Source organism: Lactuca saligna, chromosome 8, assembly GCF_052625555.1.
Source record: "Lactuca saligna cultivar CGN05327 chromosome 8, ASM5262555v1, whole genome shotgun sequence".
NCBI lineage: Eukaryota > Viridiplantae > Streptophyta > Magnoliopsida > Asterales > Asteraceae > Lactuca > Lactuca saligna.
Genome location: NC_136424.1, coordinates 72,015,089 through 72,034,098, shown reverse-complemented (window position 1 = coordinate 72,034,098; position 19,010 = coordinate 72,015,089). Strand labels below are relative to the sequence as shown.

The following is a 19,010-nucleotide window of genomic DNA, read 5'->3' as shown; positions in this document are numbered from 1 at the left end:
TTTTTCTTGATTTAAAGTGCCATCGGTATAAGTGTTTTCCAAGATTTAGACATGAATTAGGGGCTGTTTGTTTGCCTCTTAATTAGACAATTAAGAAGCAATCTCTTAATTTTTCAGATTCAGAGTGTTTGGTAGCATCTGAATAATACCCTCTTAATTTATCAAAAACCTCTTAATTTTTCAGATGTGAAATGTCTGAATTAAAAAAATGAGACGCGTATTCCTTTTTGCCCCTTATAACATTTCAGGAACATCTGCTTCATTTCTTTCTACTCCATCAACGCCACAACCCCTTCTCCCACCCGCTCCATCTCTAATCTGCAACCCTCAACCGATCTCCCTCTGCCGCCGACACCAGCCTTGCCAGCGACGCCGACGTTGACGTCGATAGCCCCGAGAACGACTCTGATACCATCGTTCCTTCTCCCTCCCAACGGTTCTAGATAAGGTTTTTCTTTCTTGCCCTAAAAATCGATTATCTGTTCATAGATGGTTGTTATTTAGTTTTTTTTTTTTTTTTTTTTTTTTTTTCTGAAATTAGAAGCCCTAAAACTCGATTTTTAAATCTGGAGATGTTTTTCTGGAGTTGTGTTCTTCCTTCGGATTTGTTCGGGTTTTTGGTTGATTGATCGAGTTTAGAGGGTTGTTTTTTGGGATTTTTGGTGTTTATCAGAGCATATGAGAAAACAAATTTCAGGGATTTGTGCTTCTTTTATAGAAGTGAGAAGATGTCTCGTTTAAATGGTGATAGAATGCATTATTTTGTGCATAGGTTTTAAATGTCGGTGTTTCGTTTCAGTTTTGGTGTCCCTTTTGGAATGCATTATTTGGTGTCACTTTTGGAATGTGAATTAACTGGACTTGTACAAATTTCAGGGATATTTTTTCTAATCCCTTTCAGTTTTTTCTAATCCATTAATGATTGTATATATTTCCATTGAGCTTATTTGTTTTGTTGTTGAATTATCAATTGCAGGTTGAAATGTTGGAAAGAAAAATTGAGAGGATATTAAAGGGCATCATGTAATGATGGAGAAGATGTATGGATGTATTTGTTTAGCTTGAACATTTGTTGTTGTTTTTCCTGATCACTTTTTTTTTCCTAATAGATTTGTTGAAAAAACCAAGATATTTGTATGTTTTCATGGATTTGAAAGAATTTATGTTGTATTTTGGATTTGTGTTTAATTTGGATTTTGTATGGTGTTAAATATTAGAAATAGCAATGTATTTTTATTGAGTTATCTATTATAGCATCATTACTTTCACCTTTTCCTATTAGAGAATTGTATTTTATAAACATAAACATTGAATTCAACAAAAAATAATACAAAGGGTAAAATGGTCATTTTTGTAATTCAGCATAGCAATTTAGAGGTTCTAACCAAACAGCATATTAAAATTTCAGATCTTAGAAATTCAGACCCTCTTAGAAATTCAGACCTCTTAAAAATTCAGAACTTAAAAGTTCAGATCCTGTCAAACAGCCCCTTAATAACTTTCAAAAATAGCCATGCATTTTACATATATATATATTATTATCGTTGGAACAAACATTTCAGGTGTAGGCTCAAATGCAAAAGTAAAGTAAAGGTTCTACTTAGACTCCTAGGTATAGACAACGTCCATCGGGGTGTTTTTGTGTGTTTTGACGGCATAAACACTACCTCCTCATCGTTTTTGCATGTTATAAGTTTGTCCGTTCCTTCCCGTTATCACCACAATTTCCTAAAAACACCATTCCCTTCCTTTTCTCCTAAAAACGTCTCTAGACATTGCCCACACCTAACAACTTTAACTTTAGTTAAGTGATAAAGTTTTATTATTATTTTTTTAATATATAAACATTATTGATATTAATTAATCTTAGTATGTGAATAAAATTATAATTTATGGTATGATGTTAAATATTATGAACTTTATGAGGCACCTTTATGTTAAATCGAGATGTCGTCATGTTCAATTTTGGAAGAAGACAATGATGAAGATGGTGGTGGATTAGAGGAGATTCCGAGACGGCCCATCACGGTCACAACACGACCAACACCAAAAATTGGATATCACATACGGAAAGCAACAAAAAATGTAGATAATGACAAAATCATACTGAAGTTACAGATGAAACTTCAAGAATATCATAGGCAAATGCTATTTACTTATGGTACTATATAAGTATAACACATTCGTGTGTACTATATGTCTTAGGGCTATTCGTAGACCCTAACATATATATCCATCATGACAGTTTGTGTGTTTTAATTCTCCCGGTAAAAGAACTTGTTAATAAGGGTACCACATATTTTGAGGGTTCTTCACCTAGGTTAGACGTACATATTTTATTTTATAAGGTACTGCTTTTTGTCATTAATTTTTTGATCATTTAACTTTATCTAATCATTAACTTTATGTAGGGGGACATGATTACCTCTAGGGTGTTCAAAATCGGATATCAAAAAATTCGGATACGAAAATCTGTCACACCCCAACTGACGGTAGAAATGTCAATGTTGTGACGTTATAATTTGATCACAATCAACTATATATATATATTAAACATTTGACATACTTGAATAATATAATACAAACTTTTAAGTTTGGAAACGAAATTACAACATCATAATAATTTTGATACATAATGATAATATAAAATATGCGAAGCTTATCATCAAAGAGAGGAAATATAATTTCCTTAGGACTGATGTCTTACCTCCGGCTTCTTAGTTACCTGATAATACACATTTTTAAAATACATCAACAAAAATTGTTAGTGAGTTCCACATGTTTTAAATCATGTTTTAACTCCGTGAGCTCTATAAAAAGGTAAGGTTTATAAAATGTACAAAGAATTATTTGTGCAAGTATATAACCAAAAATGTTACCGGCATAATTTATGTGAAACTCATACTTATAATTTGTTACATGTTAATTTACTTGTAATGAATAAGTAATAAATGAAGTGGAATATTAAGTGATTGTTTTATATAAATAAACACTAACAATTTGTTTAACATTTTACATGTGAATCCTTATACTACATACAACCTTATCTTGGTATGTATTAGTATTTTTGTATCCGAGATTAAGTGGAGTTATAACCGAACTATATGACTTGAGTCTGCTTCCGTGAAACATTATGAAAAATAGGTTGGTGCTTGTTGACCCAACGAAGCTTCATCGACGTTGTGATAAAAAAGAGCAAGATAAAAACACGAAGTTATCGTCCATTGTGTCTCGTCAAACGAAGATTGTAGTTAGCAACCATAAACATAGATGTCAACTCATATAGATCTATACAAAAATTCTTTGCTCACAAAGGATTAATGATTATTACAAAAGATTTCACTAAGCTAGTGTTCTTAGTTTGATGAATGAAAACTTCCACAACAATCACAAGTTTTAGTTACAATTATACAAATGTTTGTGGTTGGAAACTTTTTTTAAGAGTTCAGTTGCACTTAAATTAAAATTGTTTCCTATCGAAAATTTGACAATGTACCAGCTACATGTGACTATAACCAAATCATTTATGATTATTTATACAATTAGACTTTATTATAAGGATATTTTTATGTCCCTAAAGTGTGCACATTTGAACAACATCATAAGTTAGCGTTTCTTTTTCTGCAACAAATCTTTATTAATGTATTTTGACACTTATAAACATTTATAAGCCTTTATTAAATGTTTGATTTAAAATCATAAGTTTTCTTGACATATTTGACATTTTTCATGTAACAATTATATTTATATATTAATTGAAATAAAAGCTTGCATGCACAACATAAATTTATCACTACATTTATAAATATAACATGAAGTGTATATATATATATATATATATATATATATATATATATATATATATATATATATATATATATATATATATATTCATATTTTTAGTATATATCGACTTTTATATGTATTCTCCCATGGAAATGTTTAAAAACAATAAAAAAGAAGTCGTAGATATACACCCTTATCGCGTAAAGTTATTCGGTTCGAGAAAGATTCGTGAGGTTTTATGTTCCACCAAGGCTTGAGATTTGAGTGTTTTTTGGAAGGTCTTAACTCATAAAGACATACATTAACAATAAGTTAGATTTTCATCAAGTTGTATTTCACTTGCTACAATTGAGTTTTATGACGAAAGGATAGGGATGAGCAGTTTGTCTCAAATCTCAATCTCGTACCGGTACTGTACCGGAACCGGTGCCGAACCGTACCGAATTTGAAAACATGGGACAATACTCGGTACTCCAAATACATGAAATTCGGGATTCGGTACCACCGGTACCGGTACCAGTACCGAAAAGCGGTACCATACTCGGTACCGGTACCGATGATGTTAATTTGGTTCGGTACTCGGAATTGAATTTTGATAAAATTTGGATTTCGGAAAATCGGCAAGGGTACGGATTGGTACTGGTTCCGTCCCACGCTCATCCCTATGAAAGGAAATGTAAAAATCAAGAGATTACCTAGCTTCTTTTTGGATCTAAAGTATGTTACCAAAAAAGGGTTGGAACACAAGATTTTTGAGAAACAAAATGTAGCTTTCTTTGGGTTAAATGTGTTGTATTAAGGTATCTAAGCCACTAACTAATTTGGTATATTCTTGTAATCAGAAACAAAATCCTTTTGGGTTGCCCTCATAACTATAACTTGATTAAAATGATATTTGTAGAGAGATGATGATTATTATATTGTTATATTTCACACTTGCTTCTGTCTTGGATACTTGAATGGTTCTCCTCCACTTCGATCAGACTAAGTCTTTACGGCATACGAGAAATGGAAGGAATACTGATCCTTCCCACCTTCCTATGATCGATCTGCTGACAACCTGCGCTTACTAATGCTAGCGATCCATTACTAGCCAAACTTAAAAGATCATAAAACCTATGAAGACTAGATGAACACTTTATGATTCCCAACAATATTGATAACTCCATATGTTTGAAATGATATCACACTCGATTCTTGAAGACCAAAAGATAGATGTTCCTACTAATACCTCAGCAACGAGCCACTTCCTTTGGCACTTCCATCAACCAACTAATAACAGTTACTAAAACCACTGAATCCTGACGATGCTGAATAACCATCCTGCAGAACCCTGACCGCGGACCTTCCACATAATACCCATAAACCGATCTCGACCATAAACCAATATGACACTGTACACTCCCAACCCGCAAGTAGGGAAATGACCTTTCGCTAACCACTAATAATTTACGGCATGCAAATGGCATATGACATCACTTGATGATATAACACAAATACAAGCAGAGAAACAAACCTATAGATACTCTTACCCAAACCCTTGGGACAAAAAACTCCACCGTGCAGTTTCGCGCAAGTATTGCACTGAATCCGCCCCTGCTGGCCTCTCAAAAGCTGATCTGAAATCTTGGGTCTCTTCCCAAGACCCTCCAATATATGAAACTGATCTATTCTCCTCTTCCTAATGTGCTCCAAATCAATATCTCGCTCTCGGGCTCTAGAAATCATATCATTCAGGGTCTCGCACCCAAGATACTCGCGATCTTCCTGATATCATTCCGATGTATATCATGATACCTTACATTCTTCATTTCCTTATCTATTGCATACTACGATACCAAATAAGCTCTCTCCCGAGACTTGACATCAATCTCTGCCACAGTCTCAGTAGTCTGGCGGAGATCCAACAACTCTTGCACCAACTGTTGCGCCTCAGTTGTCAGGGAAACTTCGCTTGGAATCTGGTCGTAAAGTCATCCCATGACATAGCATCAATCGCTTCATCACTCAACTCACTGCTTAACTCTTTCCACCAATCACGTACCCTATCATTCAGGAGGCAGGAAGCAAATCGGACCTTGTCCCCTTCGGGACTACGGCTGGTACAAAAACGTTAGTGACATCTGCCAATCACCTGCTGCTAGCAATGGGGTCCCTAGCCCCATGATAATATGGAGCTCCACAAGCTATGAACTCCCGAAACGTCAACGTAGGGGTCCCCATCATGGCCGCCATCTTGGTGCGGAATACACCTGACCTGTCGGCAATAATCTCCAAAATGCCCTCCTTGACCATAATAAAGATCATTAGATTATGGTCCATAACACTACATGTAATCTCAAATGAAATAAACCCTCTCAACTGGTCATCGAGCTGCCCGACTCTAGAGTCCGAGCATTATCCCTTACCGGCACAAGAACTACCATCTAGTCCAAGCATATCTCAAACAACAATCCATTTACACTCAAATGCACACCGCCACCCAACACGGTGGTTGGTGGCGACAAAAGGTGGTAGCCACCACCTCACAGTGGTGGTGGTGGTCGGAGTCAATAGCCAGCACCTTACGATGGTGGTGGTGGCTTCTCTTGTGAGGTTCAGCCAAGCACAATACACCAACGACATGCACCCAAGCAGCAGAAACACACACACATCTTGATTAGAATATGGACACACCCACCTACCTGGTGGCGTACGATGACGACAACGACTTGGAATGGCGGAAAATAGCAGCGCTAATGTCGGTTTCGTAGTCCTTGGTTTCACCGGCAACAAAACAGCAACACTCGACTGGTGGTTCCCGACTCCGACAACGACGAAGACTGTTGAAGAGCTTCTAGGTTTAGGGTTTCATCCGTGAGAACGAGAGGGAATGAAGACAGAAGAAGAAGAAGAAGAAGAAGAAGAAGAAGAAGAAGGAATGGTGGCAGTGGACGTTCACAACTTTGTTGGTGGTCCTCGTTGCTGCTGACAACAGGGGCACAACTGTGGTGTTTCAACGACGGGGATGACGGCACCGGAGGTGGTTGAAGTGAGGGTGGAAGTTGAATAGTGAGTAGTAGGGTTAGGGTTTCTTCGAGCTTATGGGAGGGAAGGAGTGCCGAGTTTTAATCCCATGCCTTATTTCAAATTTTTAGCCATTATTCCAAGTTTAGTCCCTCCTCTACAAAAACATTTTCAACTTAAGTCCATAACTTACCCTTTAGCTCCTGACTTTTGAAATCTTTTTCAAATTAAATCCATAATTTACCAAACAACCCTCAACCTTCAAAATTCTTTACAAACTAGCCTGGAAATTATACTCTTAACCCCCAAAGTCCAAATTATATCATTTAACCCCCAAAACCAACGTTTTGCTAAATTATTGCGACTTTAGGGCTACTATTCCTTTATTACTTTTATCTATTTATTTCATTTAAATGGAATGTTATAAATACCTTACAACTATGCATAGTGTCTACAACTATATTATCCTAAAGGAATTAAGTTTTATAAAATGATTTGATATTTATAACTATAAATATATTTTGATATAATCATTTGATAGGCATGTATCCTCCCCCCCCCCCCTCGCACTTGGTAAAACATTTAAAATAGTATAGTAGGGGCCATGTACTAACTCTAGTCACGCGAAACCTTTGATGTAGGGTTGAATCGAGCTCCGGACTCCAGGGACCGCTCCACAAGGTAGAAACTTCGAGATAGATAGTGAGAGAGAAATCTGAAGGTGTGCAGAACTACAATGGCACTGCCTTCTATTTATAGTTGAGTTTTAGAGGTATGTGTTGGGCAAATATCTGTGCGCGCTGCTCGTGAACATTGTGGCTCCATCCGGAAGTTGCCACGTGTCACTCCCCCACTCGGCCACATCACTCGCAATCTACTTGAATTCAGTGTTAGGTACGCAGCGTGTGGAGAAGGGCACCTGCCGCGCATGAAAAGATTTTGTAAAAATCATAACTTCTTTGTGCAAGCTCCGATCTAAGCCCTCTTTATATCTATGTGATGATCTCAATGGGTACTACGACTCTCATTTAGGTTGTTTTGGCTAGTTTTGACTTTTATTTTCATGCCTAACAGGGCTAAAATAAATGATTTTATAAAAATCATCTCTCTCTCTCTCTCTCTCTCTCTCTTTCTCTCTCTCTCTCTCTCTCTCTCTCTCTCTCTCTCTCTCTCTCTCTGTCTTTCGTACGGATCCCGTTGTCATCAAACATTTTCCTAAAGTTTATATATGTTTATATATTGAGGAGTACTACGAAACTATTTTTTGCACTTTTAGTCAAAACTCAACCAATCTCTAAGTACCATTTTGACGTAATTAATTTTAATTACGCGGTTGATTTCTATTTTTATAAAATTCATAACTCTTTCCTCAAGTACGTTAACTGGCTTAGAAAACGTTACGACTTTTCGCTCGCTAATTTTTGAGCCTAATGGACGTTTTTAACAAATAAATATAACAATACATTTGATTCTTATTATCTCAATAGTCAAATATTACAATACTAGGCTATTACATCTATTTTCCTACTATTTCCGAATGATGATCAGTGACGAAGACCTCTCGGTTCTCACAGACTCAGACATGTCCCGGTGCGCCTAATTAGGAATCGGGAAAAATACTCGGAATATATTAAACTCGGTCAAAATCGATTCCAATTCAATAAAACTTAGAGAAACTCTGTCCAAATCGGAAAATTTGACTTTTTTTTTTTAATATAATTGTTATTGATATTCATCTACTTTGTTATAAATTTTAACAAACTTGTGATATTTGTTATATATGTATTTTTTCTAAAATTAATTTCATATAATTTATCAAATCCGAGTACCCTTACCTAAACCGAATACTCGTTATTCGCTAGTTGGCTGTCCTGGGAACGCCTAACTAGTTTTGAAACATTGCTCTCTCCTTCTTTCTCTATTATTTTTCCTTCGAGCGAATGAAATTTTTGACAAAACAAGTATACCAAAAATATTAGACTATTAGGTGTGGGCAACATGTTATTACATGTTACTACACCCAGAAGGTGTTATGTCAGCATTCAACTCATACATAGGTATTATAACATCCAATGTGGAAATAAACATCTAATAACATATGATAACACAAATTATTTTCTATTTTATATTTTACTTTCTTTTTTATGTTTTTCTTATTTATATTTCGAATTTGTTTTTATTTTATTTATATGATAATAACTATATTTATCATATAGCTTAAATCATAAATTAAAAAATTACATTTGAAAAGTAAAAATAAAATTTTAATAAATCTTAAATTAAAAACAACATTAAAAAAATTACAACAAAATACAAAAACATTAAAAACCTTAAAAAAAAAAGATAATAAAACCTACATTTTTTGGCCTAAAACTATTCATCTTTATCTTTGTAACCAACATATATGTAATCCCCCAAGTTTTCACGGAGTTGCTTGTGTTTTCGCTGATCTTGAATATCAACCACTCTATGTAAATATTCTGATGTCCCTGATTGAAATTGCACATGTCTAGGTTCCGTAGGTGAATACGTTGCAATATTGCGTACTTTATCTTCGACAACCTTGTTATGCATTATGATATATGTATACATGATATCTCGTAGAGTATCTAACTCATAAGGTCTCGTCGCATGTTCAACTATATGTCATTTTGATTTCAAAACCCCAAAAGCACGTTCAACGTCCTTACGTGCTCCTTCTTGTCATCTCTTGAAATATTTGTCTCTTGGGTCTATTGGGTGTCGAAACGCCTTCACAAACATGGAATATGGTGGATAAATTTCATTTGTAAGGTAACACCCAAACTTATATTTCTTTCCATTCACTGTGAAAGAAGCATCCATGGCTTTTCCTGACAAAAGATCGTCAAATATTGATGATTGATCGAGAACGTTGACGTCATTGTTAGAACCCGCAACTCCAAAAAAAGCATGTCAAATCCAAAAATCTTGTGAACAACCTCTAATATCAACGAAGGCGCTCCATGATGATCACTCGAATATTGGCCTTTCGATGCCATGAGACAATTTCTCTATTTCCAGTGTGTGTAGTCAATGCTCCCAAACATACCCATAAAACCATGTCTTTCTTCATGCGCCACATATAGTTGTTGCATATCATGCAACGAGGGTTTGCGCAAGTATTGGTCACCGAAGGTTTCGACAACACCACTTACCAATAAATACGAACTTTTTCGTTCGGTCTTCTCAGACATTCTCATATAATTGTCAACAAAATCGGGCGACTCCCCCACTGCCATAAGTTCAATTGCAGCAACATATTTCTGCAACCCTGTGAAGCCTCGTTTACCTCTAGCATCGTATCTCAATTGGCAAAATTTATACCTAAATATATATTGAACATGTAAAAATTATATTTATTTTATCTAAAAGTGACATTTATAAATTAGAAAAGTTGAAACAAATGATGCGTAAATATATATATATATATATTTAACATGTAAAAATTGTATTTATTTTTATCTAAAAGTGACATTTATAAATCAGAAAAGTTGAAACAAACGATACCTTGCTTCTATGGCGTTGGCTGTCCTTTTAAACTTATTTTTTTCGCAAACGAAATATTCTTTTTAAATCGCTTGGCCGGTAGACACAATTATCCGCAAAGTAATCGTTAACTAGCTGTATTTGCCATTCCTTGCAATATCTATTTAATGCCGCACGTCGCGTGAGTAGTGGAGCTGGATCTGATTGTAGTAGTCTGTCTGTATAATACCGGTACATCATACTCACGAACATATCGTCTTCGTCGTTATCATCGTTGTACGGATGAGCTGGATCAACGATTCATATTTTAGTTTTGAATTATTGAAAGAAATATGTAGTTGAGAGAAAATTATATTTTGTAGGTAAAAATGATATAAATTATGTGTATTTTATAGTATAAATAAAAATTGGTTTTTTTAGTATGTTACCATTTTTAAAACGGTCGAAAATATGACCGTTGAAGGAAAAAATATGCAAAAAAATGGGTGTTACCTCCCGTGTTCACCATAACGCGCTATCATGTAACGCCTAATAACGGCTAGGGGGTGTTCCTCCCGTTATGACGCTGTTATTAGATGCCAACATGGACATAACGCCATTTCCCGTTGCCAATACCCATAGGTCTTAGGAAAGGTTTCCCTATCTAGAATAAGGAAATGTAAAGGGGAATTATGCCAATCTTTGACTATTGTAGTCATGGATAAGATCAATATTCAAGGATAACATACTTATGCTCAATTTAGACCTTGTAACAATTCATATGCACTTGAAACATCGTGAAAGATAATGGAAGAGTTTGTGATGATGAATAAATAAACAAAGGTAAATCAAGGGTAAAGCGATTAGGGGTGAGCAAAAACTGCACCGCAGCTAAAATTAACCGTAAAAACCGCATATACCGCAACCGATAAACCGCAACCACAATAAAAACCGATGGTGAGGTTTTTTGTTTTTCAAAAACCGCAAATTTGCGGTGTGGTGCGGTTATTAGTTTTCAAAAACCGCAAAAAACCGCACCGCACCGCATATATTATATATATTAATTAGTTATATATTAAATATTAAAAATAAGACAAGTTTCATGGATGAAAGATGAATAAAATACCAGAAGACAAAAGTATTGATTTTTTGTTATGATTAACTTTGAAAAATGATGAAATTAAACTTTTTAAGATATTTATTGTTAATTACTATTGATTTAACGTTTTTAAGATATTAGTTGTTTGTGATTTAAGTTAATTGTCTTATACCTTATAATTCTTTTATCATTGTAAGTAATATGTTTGAATTTTTAAAACCGTTTGAGCTCTAAACTGTGGTTAAAAACCAAAAAAAAAAAAAAACCGCAACAAATCCATGCGGTTAATAACGGTAACAAAAAAAAAAAAAAAAAAAAAAAAACAAAAACAAAACAAAACCGCACCGTAAAAATAATCGTCTAACCACACCAAGCGGTTTTAAAAATGGATTAACCGCATTTGCGGTTAGTGGTGAGGTTTTGGCTAATAATTACATCGAACCGCACCACGCTCACCCCTAAAAAGGTAAAGATGTTTAAAAGACTATAATTAACGGTGTCAAACCAAATCCACAACTAAACCATGTGATAAGGACTGAGTTTTCAACTTTGGAACCAAATGGACTGTAGTTATACGAATCAGCAAATCACAGGGACCAAATTTACAATTTTCTTAAAAACTTATTATTTTTGGTAAAAACTAAATTGTTTAAAAAAGGTAGAAAAATGTTACTTTTCATATTCGTCCTCGCTATTTAAAATTTGCCACATGAACGATACAACCAATTGAACCAAATCATGTCTCCATTTCCCCGGCGGCGGCGAAAAGTCACCGATGGATGTATAAAACTCAACCAAATCCCCAACTAACTTATACGCCTTCTCCTCCTCCATCAAACCCCCAGTCAACCATCATAACTCGCACACAGAGTCACACAAGGGAGGCAGGCGAATGAAAAGTGATTTAAAGTTCATCGCCGTCGTGTTCGTTATCGTCGGGGTTTTGGATAGAACCTCCGTCGTCAATGGCGGTCAGTTCAAGGGAGATTACTCCAAGTTATCGGGGATTATAATACCAGGTTTTGCGTCTACTCAGCTCAGAGCCTGGTCTATTTTGGATTGCCCTTACTCTCCTCTAGATTTCAATCCACTCGATTTGGTTTGGCTCGACACGACCAAAGTATATTTTCCTACAATCTGAGATGTTTTCCTTTAACCCATTAAAAATTTCTACATCATGTGATTTGCCTATGAATTTATAATTATTAGTTTATGAAGGATAACGTATTTGCATATTAGCACTGTTGAATTGACATTCTTCTAACTTAACATTGTTTTTATTCCGATTGTGTTTAGTTATTGATTTTTCTAGTAGATTATACATGATGCTCCATGCTCCCTTAAACTATTTTGGGATTTGGAATTCAAATGGAAGAGTTTATAATTTGAACATGTACGGATATTAAGGGGTTTGGAAAAGCATGTTAAAGATAAGTAAGTGCATAAAGTTAGGGTTAAGCATCTCCAAATCTAAATTTTTTGACCCCAAATAATCACAAAATCATAATCATAATCACTTTTTGTCAAACACTTAAAACTGATTATTGGTGCTTGAAATCACATTAATTAGTTTAAACGCAGGTGAAATGTATTAGCTTTGACCTGGAAAACCAAAGTGTGACTCCTTTTTGAAACATATAAGTGATGATCCTAGAGATATCCTATATGATGAGTATATATTCTTAGTAAAAAGATATGGTAGATTATAACCTATAAGCTTAAAAGGTACTACCAGATTGTGCAACAACTTGATAAGACATATTGGCACATTGGATGTTATATCCAAATAAAATGTGATTCATTTCTTTATATATGCTATAGTAGAAGTAATGCTACATTTCTCATTTTCTATCCAATACTGTCTGGTGGATGATAGAAGAAGGCTACAATCTACCATGCAGTGTCTTTCTGCAATGAATTGCTGGCTTAAATGCATGATGCTTGATCCTTACAATCAAACAGATCACCCAGAGTGTAAGTCACGCCCAGATAGTGGCCTTTCAGCTATCACAGAACTTGACCCAGGTTATATAACAGGTAACATCTTTTTCATCTCTCCACTATATATATATATATATACATAAACACACACTTATATGTAAGTTGTAACATATAGTCCCTGAATGTGAATTCTTGATTATCAGGTCCTCTTTCATCAGTATGGAAAGAATGGATCAAATGGTGCATTGAATTTGGGATTGAGGCAAATGCTATTCTTGCTGTTCCTTATGATTGGAGATTGTCACCATCAAAGCTTGAAGAACGGGATTTGTACTTCCACAAGCTAAAGTTTGTATACACTTATATATAATATCTTTTATTCATGATCCAAATTATAATAATTTTGACACCCGTAATTTTTTTTTTAATTTCTTTGCAGGCTTACTTTTGAAACAGCTTTGAAACATCGTGGTGGGCCCTCCATAGTATTTGCCCACTCTTTGGGCAACAATGTTTTTCGTTACTTTTTGGAGTGGTTGAAGCTAGAAATTGCCCCTAAAAAATACATCCAATGGTTAGATGATCACATTCATGCCTATTTTGCTGTGGGTATGTCACATCTACATGTCATTCTGGCCACAAACTTTAAAGGGCAATTTAGACATTTACGCTTTCTAATTCTTGCTTTCAGGGTCTCCACTTCTTGGGTCGGTTCAAACAGTAGAAGCAACACTCTCTGGATCCACATTTGGTCTTCCTGTACCTGAGGTTTGTTCTTCAAGTATTTATTTTTCTTTCCTTTTTATGTTTTTGGCTTATCTTATTAATATCAATTTATCATCAGGGAACAGCACGATTGATGTTCAATTCATTTGGTTCTTCACTTTGGATGACACCTTTTTCAGAGTATTGTCAAAGTGAAAATGTCTACTCAAAGCATTTCTCCACTGGGCGCAAAAAGAAACACAATATATACCACTGTGATGATCTTGAATATCGGTTAAACTATTCTGGATTTCCAACTAACATAATCAACATTGAAATCCCTTCAGTTGTAGGTATGTTGTAAATCTTTTTATAAAGAAAAAAACTAGTGGCTTTCTTTTAACTATTTTAATGGGCTTCATTCTTCAACATTGTAGCAGAAGCTTATCCATCTTTTGGAGATGAATTACAAGCCAATTTATCTAACATGGAATGTGGGGTCCCTACTCAGTTATCATTTAATGCTCGAGAAATAGCAGATGGGACATTTTTTAAAGCAATTGAAGATTATGATCCTGATAGCAAGAGGCTTCTCTACCAATTAGACAAGTGAGTAATGCAAATATATAAAGTCTTTTATAATTTTTTGGTTAAGGTATTTGTTTAAGATGTTTTTTTTTTTTTTTTTTTGTGGTATACAGGTTGTATCATGGTGATCCAGTATTAAATCCTTTGACACCATGGGAGAGACCACCTTTGAAGAACATATTTTGTATATATGGAGTAGATTCAAGAACTGAAGTTGGTTACTATTTTGCACCAAGTGGAAAACCTTACCCTGATAACTGGATTATGACTGATGTTGTATATGAATTTGAGGGAAGTTTGTATACCAGGTATAACTACTTTCTTTACCATGTGATTGAAATTGATGATCAGATTTTAGTTCCATTATTGGTTTATTTCTTTTTTGATATAGGTCTGGGAATTTAATTGAAGGAAATCCTGGGGCTGCAAGTGGTGATGAAACAGTAAGCAAAGATAGTTATAAGAATTGGCTAATTTGGAACCTTTTATGGTTTAATTAGAAAAGATGATGTATAAAACATTGAAATCAAGAAATGTGTTTGGTTATAGGTACCATATAATTCTCTTTCATATTGCAAGAATTGGCTGGGACCAAAAGTCAATATAACAAGAACACCTCAGGTATGTGAAAGCCCTAATGGCATCATAATATCATACATTTAAAAAAAAAAATTAAATTGAATTTTTGTTTATTATTTTAGTCAGAGCATGATGGGGAGGATGTGCAAGTGCATTCGGATGTAGAACACCAAATAGGAGCTGATATAATCCCCAACATGACAAGGTCACCTCGTGTTAAGTACATTACCTATTATGAAGACTCTGAAAGCCTTCCTGGACAAAGGACAGCTGTTTGGGAAATCGATAAAGGTATCTTTAAAAAAAAAAAAAAAAAATTTTATTTTAGGGTTTAGGGCTTTGAATTTGAGTGTTTATTTGCAGCAAATCATAGGAACATTGTGAGATCACCAATTTTGATGCGGGAGCTATGGCTTGAGATGTGGCATGATATTCATCCGGATAAGAAATCCAAATTTGTTACCAAGGGTTAGTTTGGTTTTCCCTTTTTTTTTTTTTTTTTGAAGATATTTCAAAATAAAGATTTAAAAAAAAAAAAAATTAAATTGTGGGTTTTTTTACAGCTAAGCGTGGGCCTTTGAGGGATGAAGACTGTTACTGGGATTATGGAAAAGCTCGTTGCGCGTGGGCTGAGTATTGTGAATACAGGTAAATCAACTTCTTGTCTATAGTGCAATAGCCCTAAAAAAAGGTTAGAATGAATTTGGTCCATATGTTGGCAGTTTACATATGTAAAAATAATGACGCAGATATGTTTTTGGAGATGTTCATTTGGGTCAAAGTTGCAGGGTCAAAAGCTCTTCAGCCGATCTCCTTCTCAAATATGTATAACCACAACCACGAGAGGTAGTTTCCTTTCCTTAAAAGCTTCTATACAGCCTGTTTGATTTCTTTATTTTGACAAACAGAAATTGTCGATTGATGCAGGATTGGTCAATGATGATGGGAATGGGATTTATATTGCCATTGATGTGCCAATTGCCATACATCATACATACCGTAGATGGCAAACTAGAGGGAAGGCATATTTTTTTGAAGCATTTGATAGAAATTAGTGATTGAAATACGTAGAGATGTATCATTCATCATGTTAAAACAATACACATAAGGCCATGGTCATCCAAAATTATTAAAAAAAAAAAAAACATTATTTTCTCAAATGCCACAGAAAAAAAATCAAATCCATAACGATGTACAACTTCCACTTAATACAGTACAAGTTGAATAGCTCCCACTCCGAGCAAAAGATTTTTAACAATAATTAACTAAAAGTTCGCCAAACATCTTTAAAATTCAATAACAAAAAAAATGTCTAAAAGGGTAGTAAAATGAGAATATAAATAAATGACTTTAAACTTGAACAATTAAATCAATATGGCATATGAACTAGCTTTTCTTCTTGATCTCAAAAGAATAATCAAGCTCCAAATGACACCTCTTATCATCATCTTCAAACTGCATCACCAAACAAACTTACAAATTATACTTCATATTTAGTCAATTTTGATGGGACCCGCAAAAACAAGAACACAACTTACCCTCAGCTTTGCTGTGTATATTCCTCTTGCAAGCATGCCAGATGGTGTGGTCTCCTCCTCTAAGGTTTCCACGTAAGCATCTTTCTGAGGTGCAAATGTACCCAACATTCCTTTGATTCGATCCACTGACACCAAACACAATCAAACAAGTTCAATCACTTTGTGGATATGGTTTGACATTTAAAGACAAACAAGAATCTTTTCATGCTTTAAAACTTAGGGGTTGTTTGAAATGCCTCTTACTGGGTCAAATTCAGACTGTTTTGTATGCTCTTGGAAAGTATTGTGTTTGAATTCAAATGTCTAAGTGAGTATATTATAAAAGAAAAAAAAAAGTTACCTTGGATTCCTGATTTCCACACTATATTGGTGTAGGTGAGACCAGAAACAATGTTGTAAAGAATAGTGAATGTTAGCTTAAGCCGATATTGAACTCCTTCTTTAAGTGTAAAAAGGGGACGACCACTTTGACTTTCTTTGACCGGTAATGAAGTCGTGATCTCCCCAACGTCTTTTGATATGATTCCTATGGAGTGGAATTTAACTTCGGGATCCTTTTGACCTTACAAAAGTATAATAATGTCTTATTCACTACATAACATAGTTAAGAGGCTAAAATTGATAAATTAATTGTATGTGAAAATTATCATAACAATGAAATAAGACTAACCATATAATTCACTTTCGACTCCACCAAGCAACTTCTCTTTCCACCTCCTTAAACTTTCATCATCCTGTAAATCCAAAAGACTGTTTTAAACCCTTTTGAAACATATAACATGTTCCAGCAAACATATCCAGGAAAAGACGATTTTACCCTTCTGAAAGGTGGCATATATATTCAACACAAAGGATGGGATGCATGGACTTGGACATACCAAATTTCTATGACTACATTATTGGATATAATAGGGGAACCCTAAATTGAAATTGAGTGAATTTCTATATTTATGCATAAATTCGCCACATATGTTCCCATTTTTATTAGTTGAAATGCTTGATGAAAATAGAGAAACTTAAGAAACAGAGCAAGATTTCAACTTTATTAATTCAGAATTTGAATTATACTACGAAACAACATAAGATAGTCAACCGGGAATTAACAACTCCCACTAATTATCAAAAGCGGCAAGACAAAATCGAAAGAAACCCTAGAAGTGCACTAGGGCCCATTAAAGACCTGTCTTTTAGAACCCCAAATTTTGAAATTGTGTAGCTTTTTACAGTCGATTTGATATAGGACACTGGGATTCTGCAAATTGTACACATTCACTCATGTTTTCAGCTATTCTTGAAAATAAAGCTTAAAATGCAAGAATCACATAGATACCTCAAGATGCAAAGCAAGATTTTGAAAAGAAATAATTACATCTTAATTTGACATTTATCTGCAAATCTTAAATAGCAACAGAGCATACGCTACGACTTTACAAACCCTAGATTGAAACAGAGCATACCATATTTTAAAAGTAACCGAGGATTATATAAGAGTAAATATGCGACATAAAACATTTAAATTTTCTACAAATAAAGTAAAAAAGAAACCTTGTCCTTGTCAAGCTGGTCCTTCAGAGGAAGAAGAGGGCCAGGAACAAATTTGGAGACACCCACTTGATGATGTTCATGTTCTTCATCATCATCATCGTCATGTTCATGTTCAAAAACCCTAACATTTAAGGGGTTTTCTGTAAATTCTCCTGTTTGTTTGTTCTTCAAATCTCCATTAACATCATCAAGAAGTGAACATGAGGTAGACCCAGATGATGTTCCTGCTTCTGCTCCCTTCACACCTTCCATCCCTGCTTCTAGAGACAAGATGAGAACAAGAAAAAAAAAACCCTTCTTTTAAAGAAATCAAATCAACACCCTTTCTCCTTTATTTCCTTTTTCGGATTTTGATATAGACAGTAGTCACATTATCACTAGCACATATATTTGTTTGAACTTTGAATGTCTTTGTTTAGCATCAAAATAAGCGTAGGTCGTTTGACTATATACGACTTTTTATCCTTATAAAATTGAATTAGATTATAGTTTATTTACATTATTTAACTTAATTAAAAAAAAAAAAAAAAAAAAAGCTGAGAGACTACAATCCATATTAAAATTACATTTAATAGGGACAAGCATATGGACCGGGAAACCGGCCGGAACCGGGACCGGAACCCGATGGAACCAATCGGGCCGGGACTGAGAAGTTATTTTTGTGGATTTTTGGAACCGGGAATCGGTAGGAACCGGAACCGGCAAAAACCAGAACCGTATGATGTTATTTTTCGAGG

The 19,010-nt window shown here is 34.7% G+C and overlaps 3 protein-coding genes across 5 annotated transcripts; 1 reads left to right on the top strand and 2 right to left on the bottom strand.

Moving 5' to 3' along the window:
- Positions 1–9,495: 9,495 nt before the first annotated feature.
- On the bottom strand, positions 9,496–12,211 carry LOC145009758 (uncharacterized). The gene is made up of 3 exons (XM_078968392.1): positions 12,051–12,211; positions 9,863–10,137; positions 9,496–9,644 (listed from the first exon to the last, which is right to left on the bottom strand). Exons 1-3 carry the CDS (start codon positions 12,209–12,211, stop codon positions 9,496–9,498), a joined length of 585 nt encoding a protein of 194 aa, XP_078824518.1.
- PSAT1 (phospholipid sterol acyl transferase 1) lies at positions 12,088–16,350 on the top strand. Of its 3 annotated transcripts, none has more exons than XM_078967760.1 (15): positions 12,088–12,497; positions 13,279–13,414; positions 13,522–13,666; positions 13,758–13,927; positions 14,010–14,086; positions 14,163–14,376; positions 14,461–14,632; positions 14,725–14,919; positions 15,003–15,054; positions 15,161–15,232; positions 15,313–15,481; positions 15,554–15,658; positions 15,754–15,838; positions 15,940–16,036; positions 16,118–16,350. In XM_078967760.1, exons 1-14 carry the CDS (start codon positions 12,270–12,272, stop codon positions 16,019–16,021), a joined length of 1,902 nt encoding a protein of 633 aa, XP_078823886.1. In that variant the 5' UTR covers positions 12,088–12,269; the 3' UTR covers positions 16,022–16,036; positions 16,118–16,350. The 3 variants fall into 3 exon arrangements, with proteins under 3 accessions (XP_078823886.1, XP_078823887.1, XP_078823888.1); XM_078967761.1 differs by having other exon boundaries at positions 12,089–12,497; positions 14,464–14,632; XM_078967762.1 differs by having other exon boundaries at positions 12,368–12,497; positions 13,254–13,414.
- Positions 16,351–16,357: 7 nt separating this feature from the next.
- On the bottom strand, positions 16,358–18,672 carry LOC145009096 (rho GDP-dissociation inhibitor 1-like). Its single transcript, XM_078967763.1, has 5 exons — positions 18,274–18,672; positions 17,399–17,462; positions 17,069–17,290; positions 16,729–16,853; positions 16,358–16,645 (listed from the first exon to the last, which is right to left on the bottom strand). Exons 1-5 carry the CDS (start codon positions 18,523–18,525, stop codon positions 16,577–16,579), a joined length of 732 nt encoding a protein of 243 aa, XP_078823889.1. The 5' UTR covers positions 18,526–18,672; the 3' UTR covers positions 16,358–16,576.
- Between the last annotated feature and the right edge of the window lie 338 nt (positions 18,673–19,010).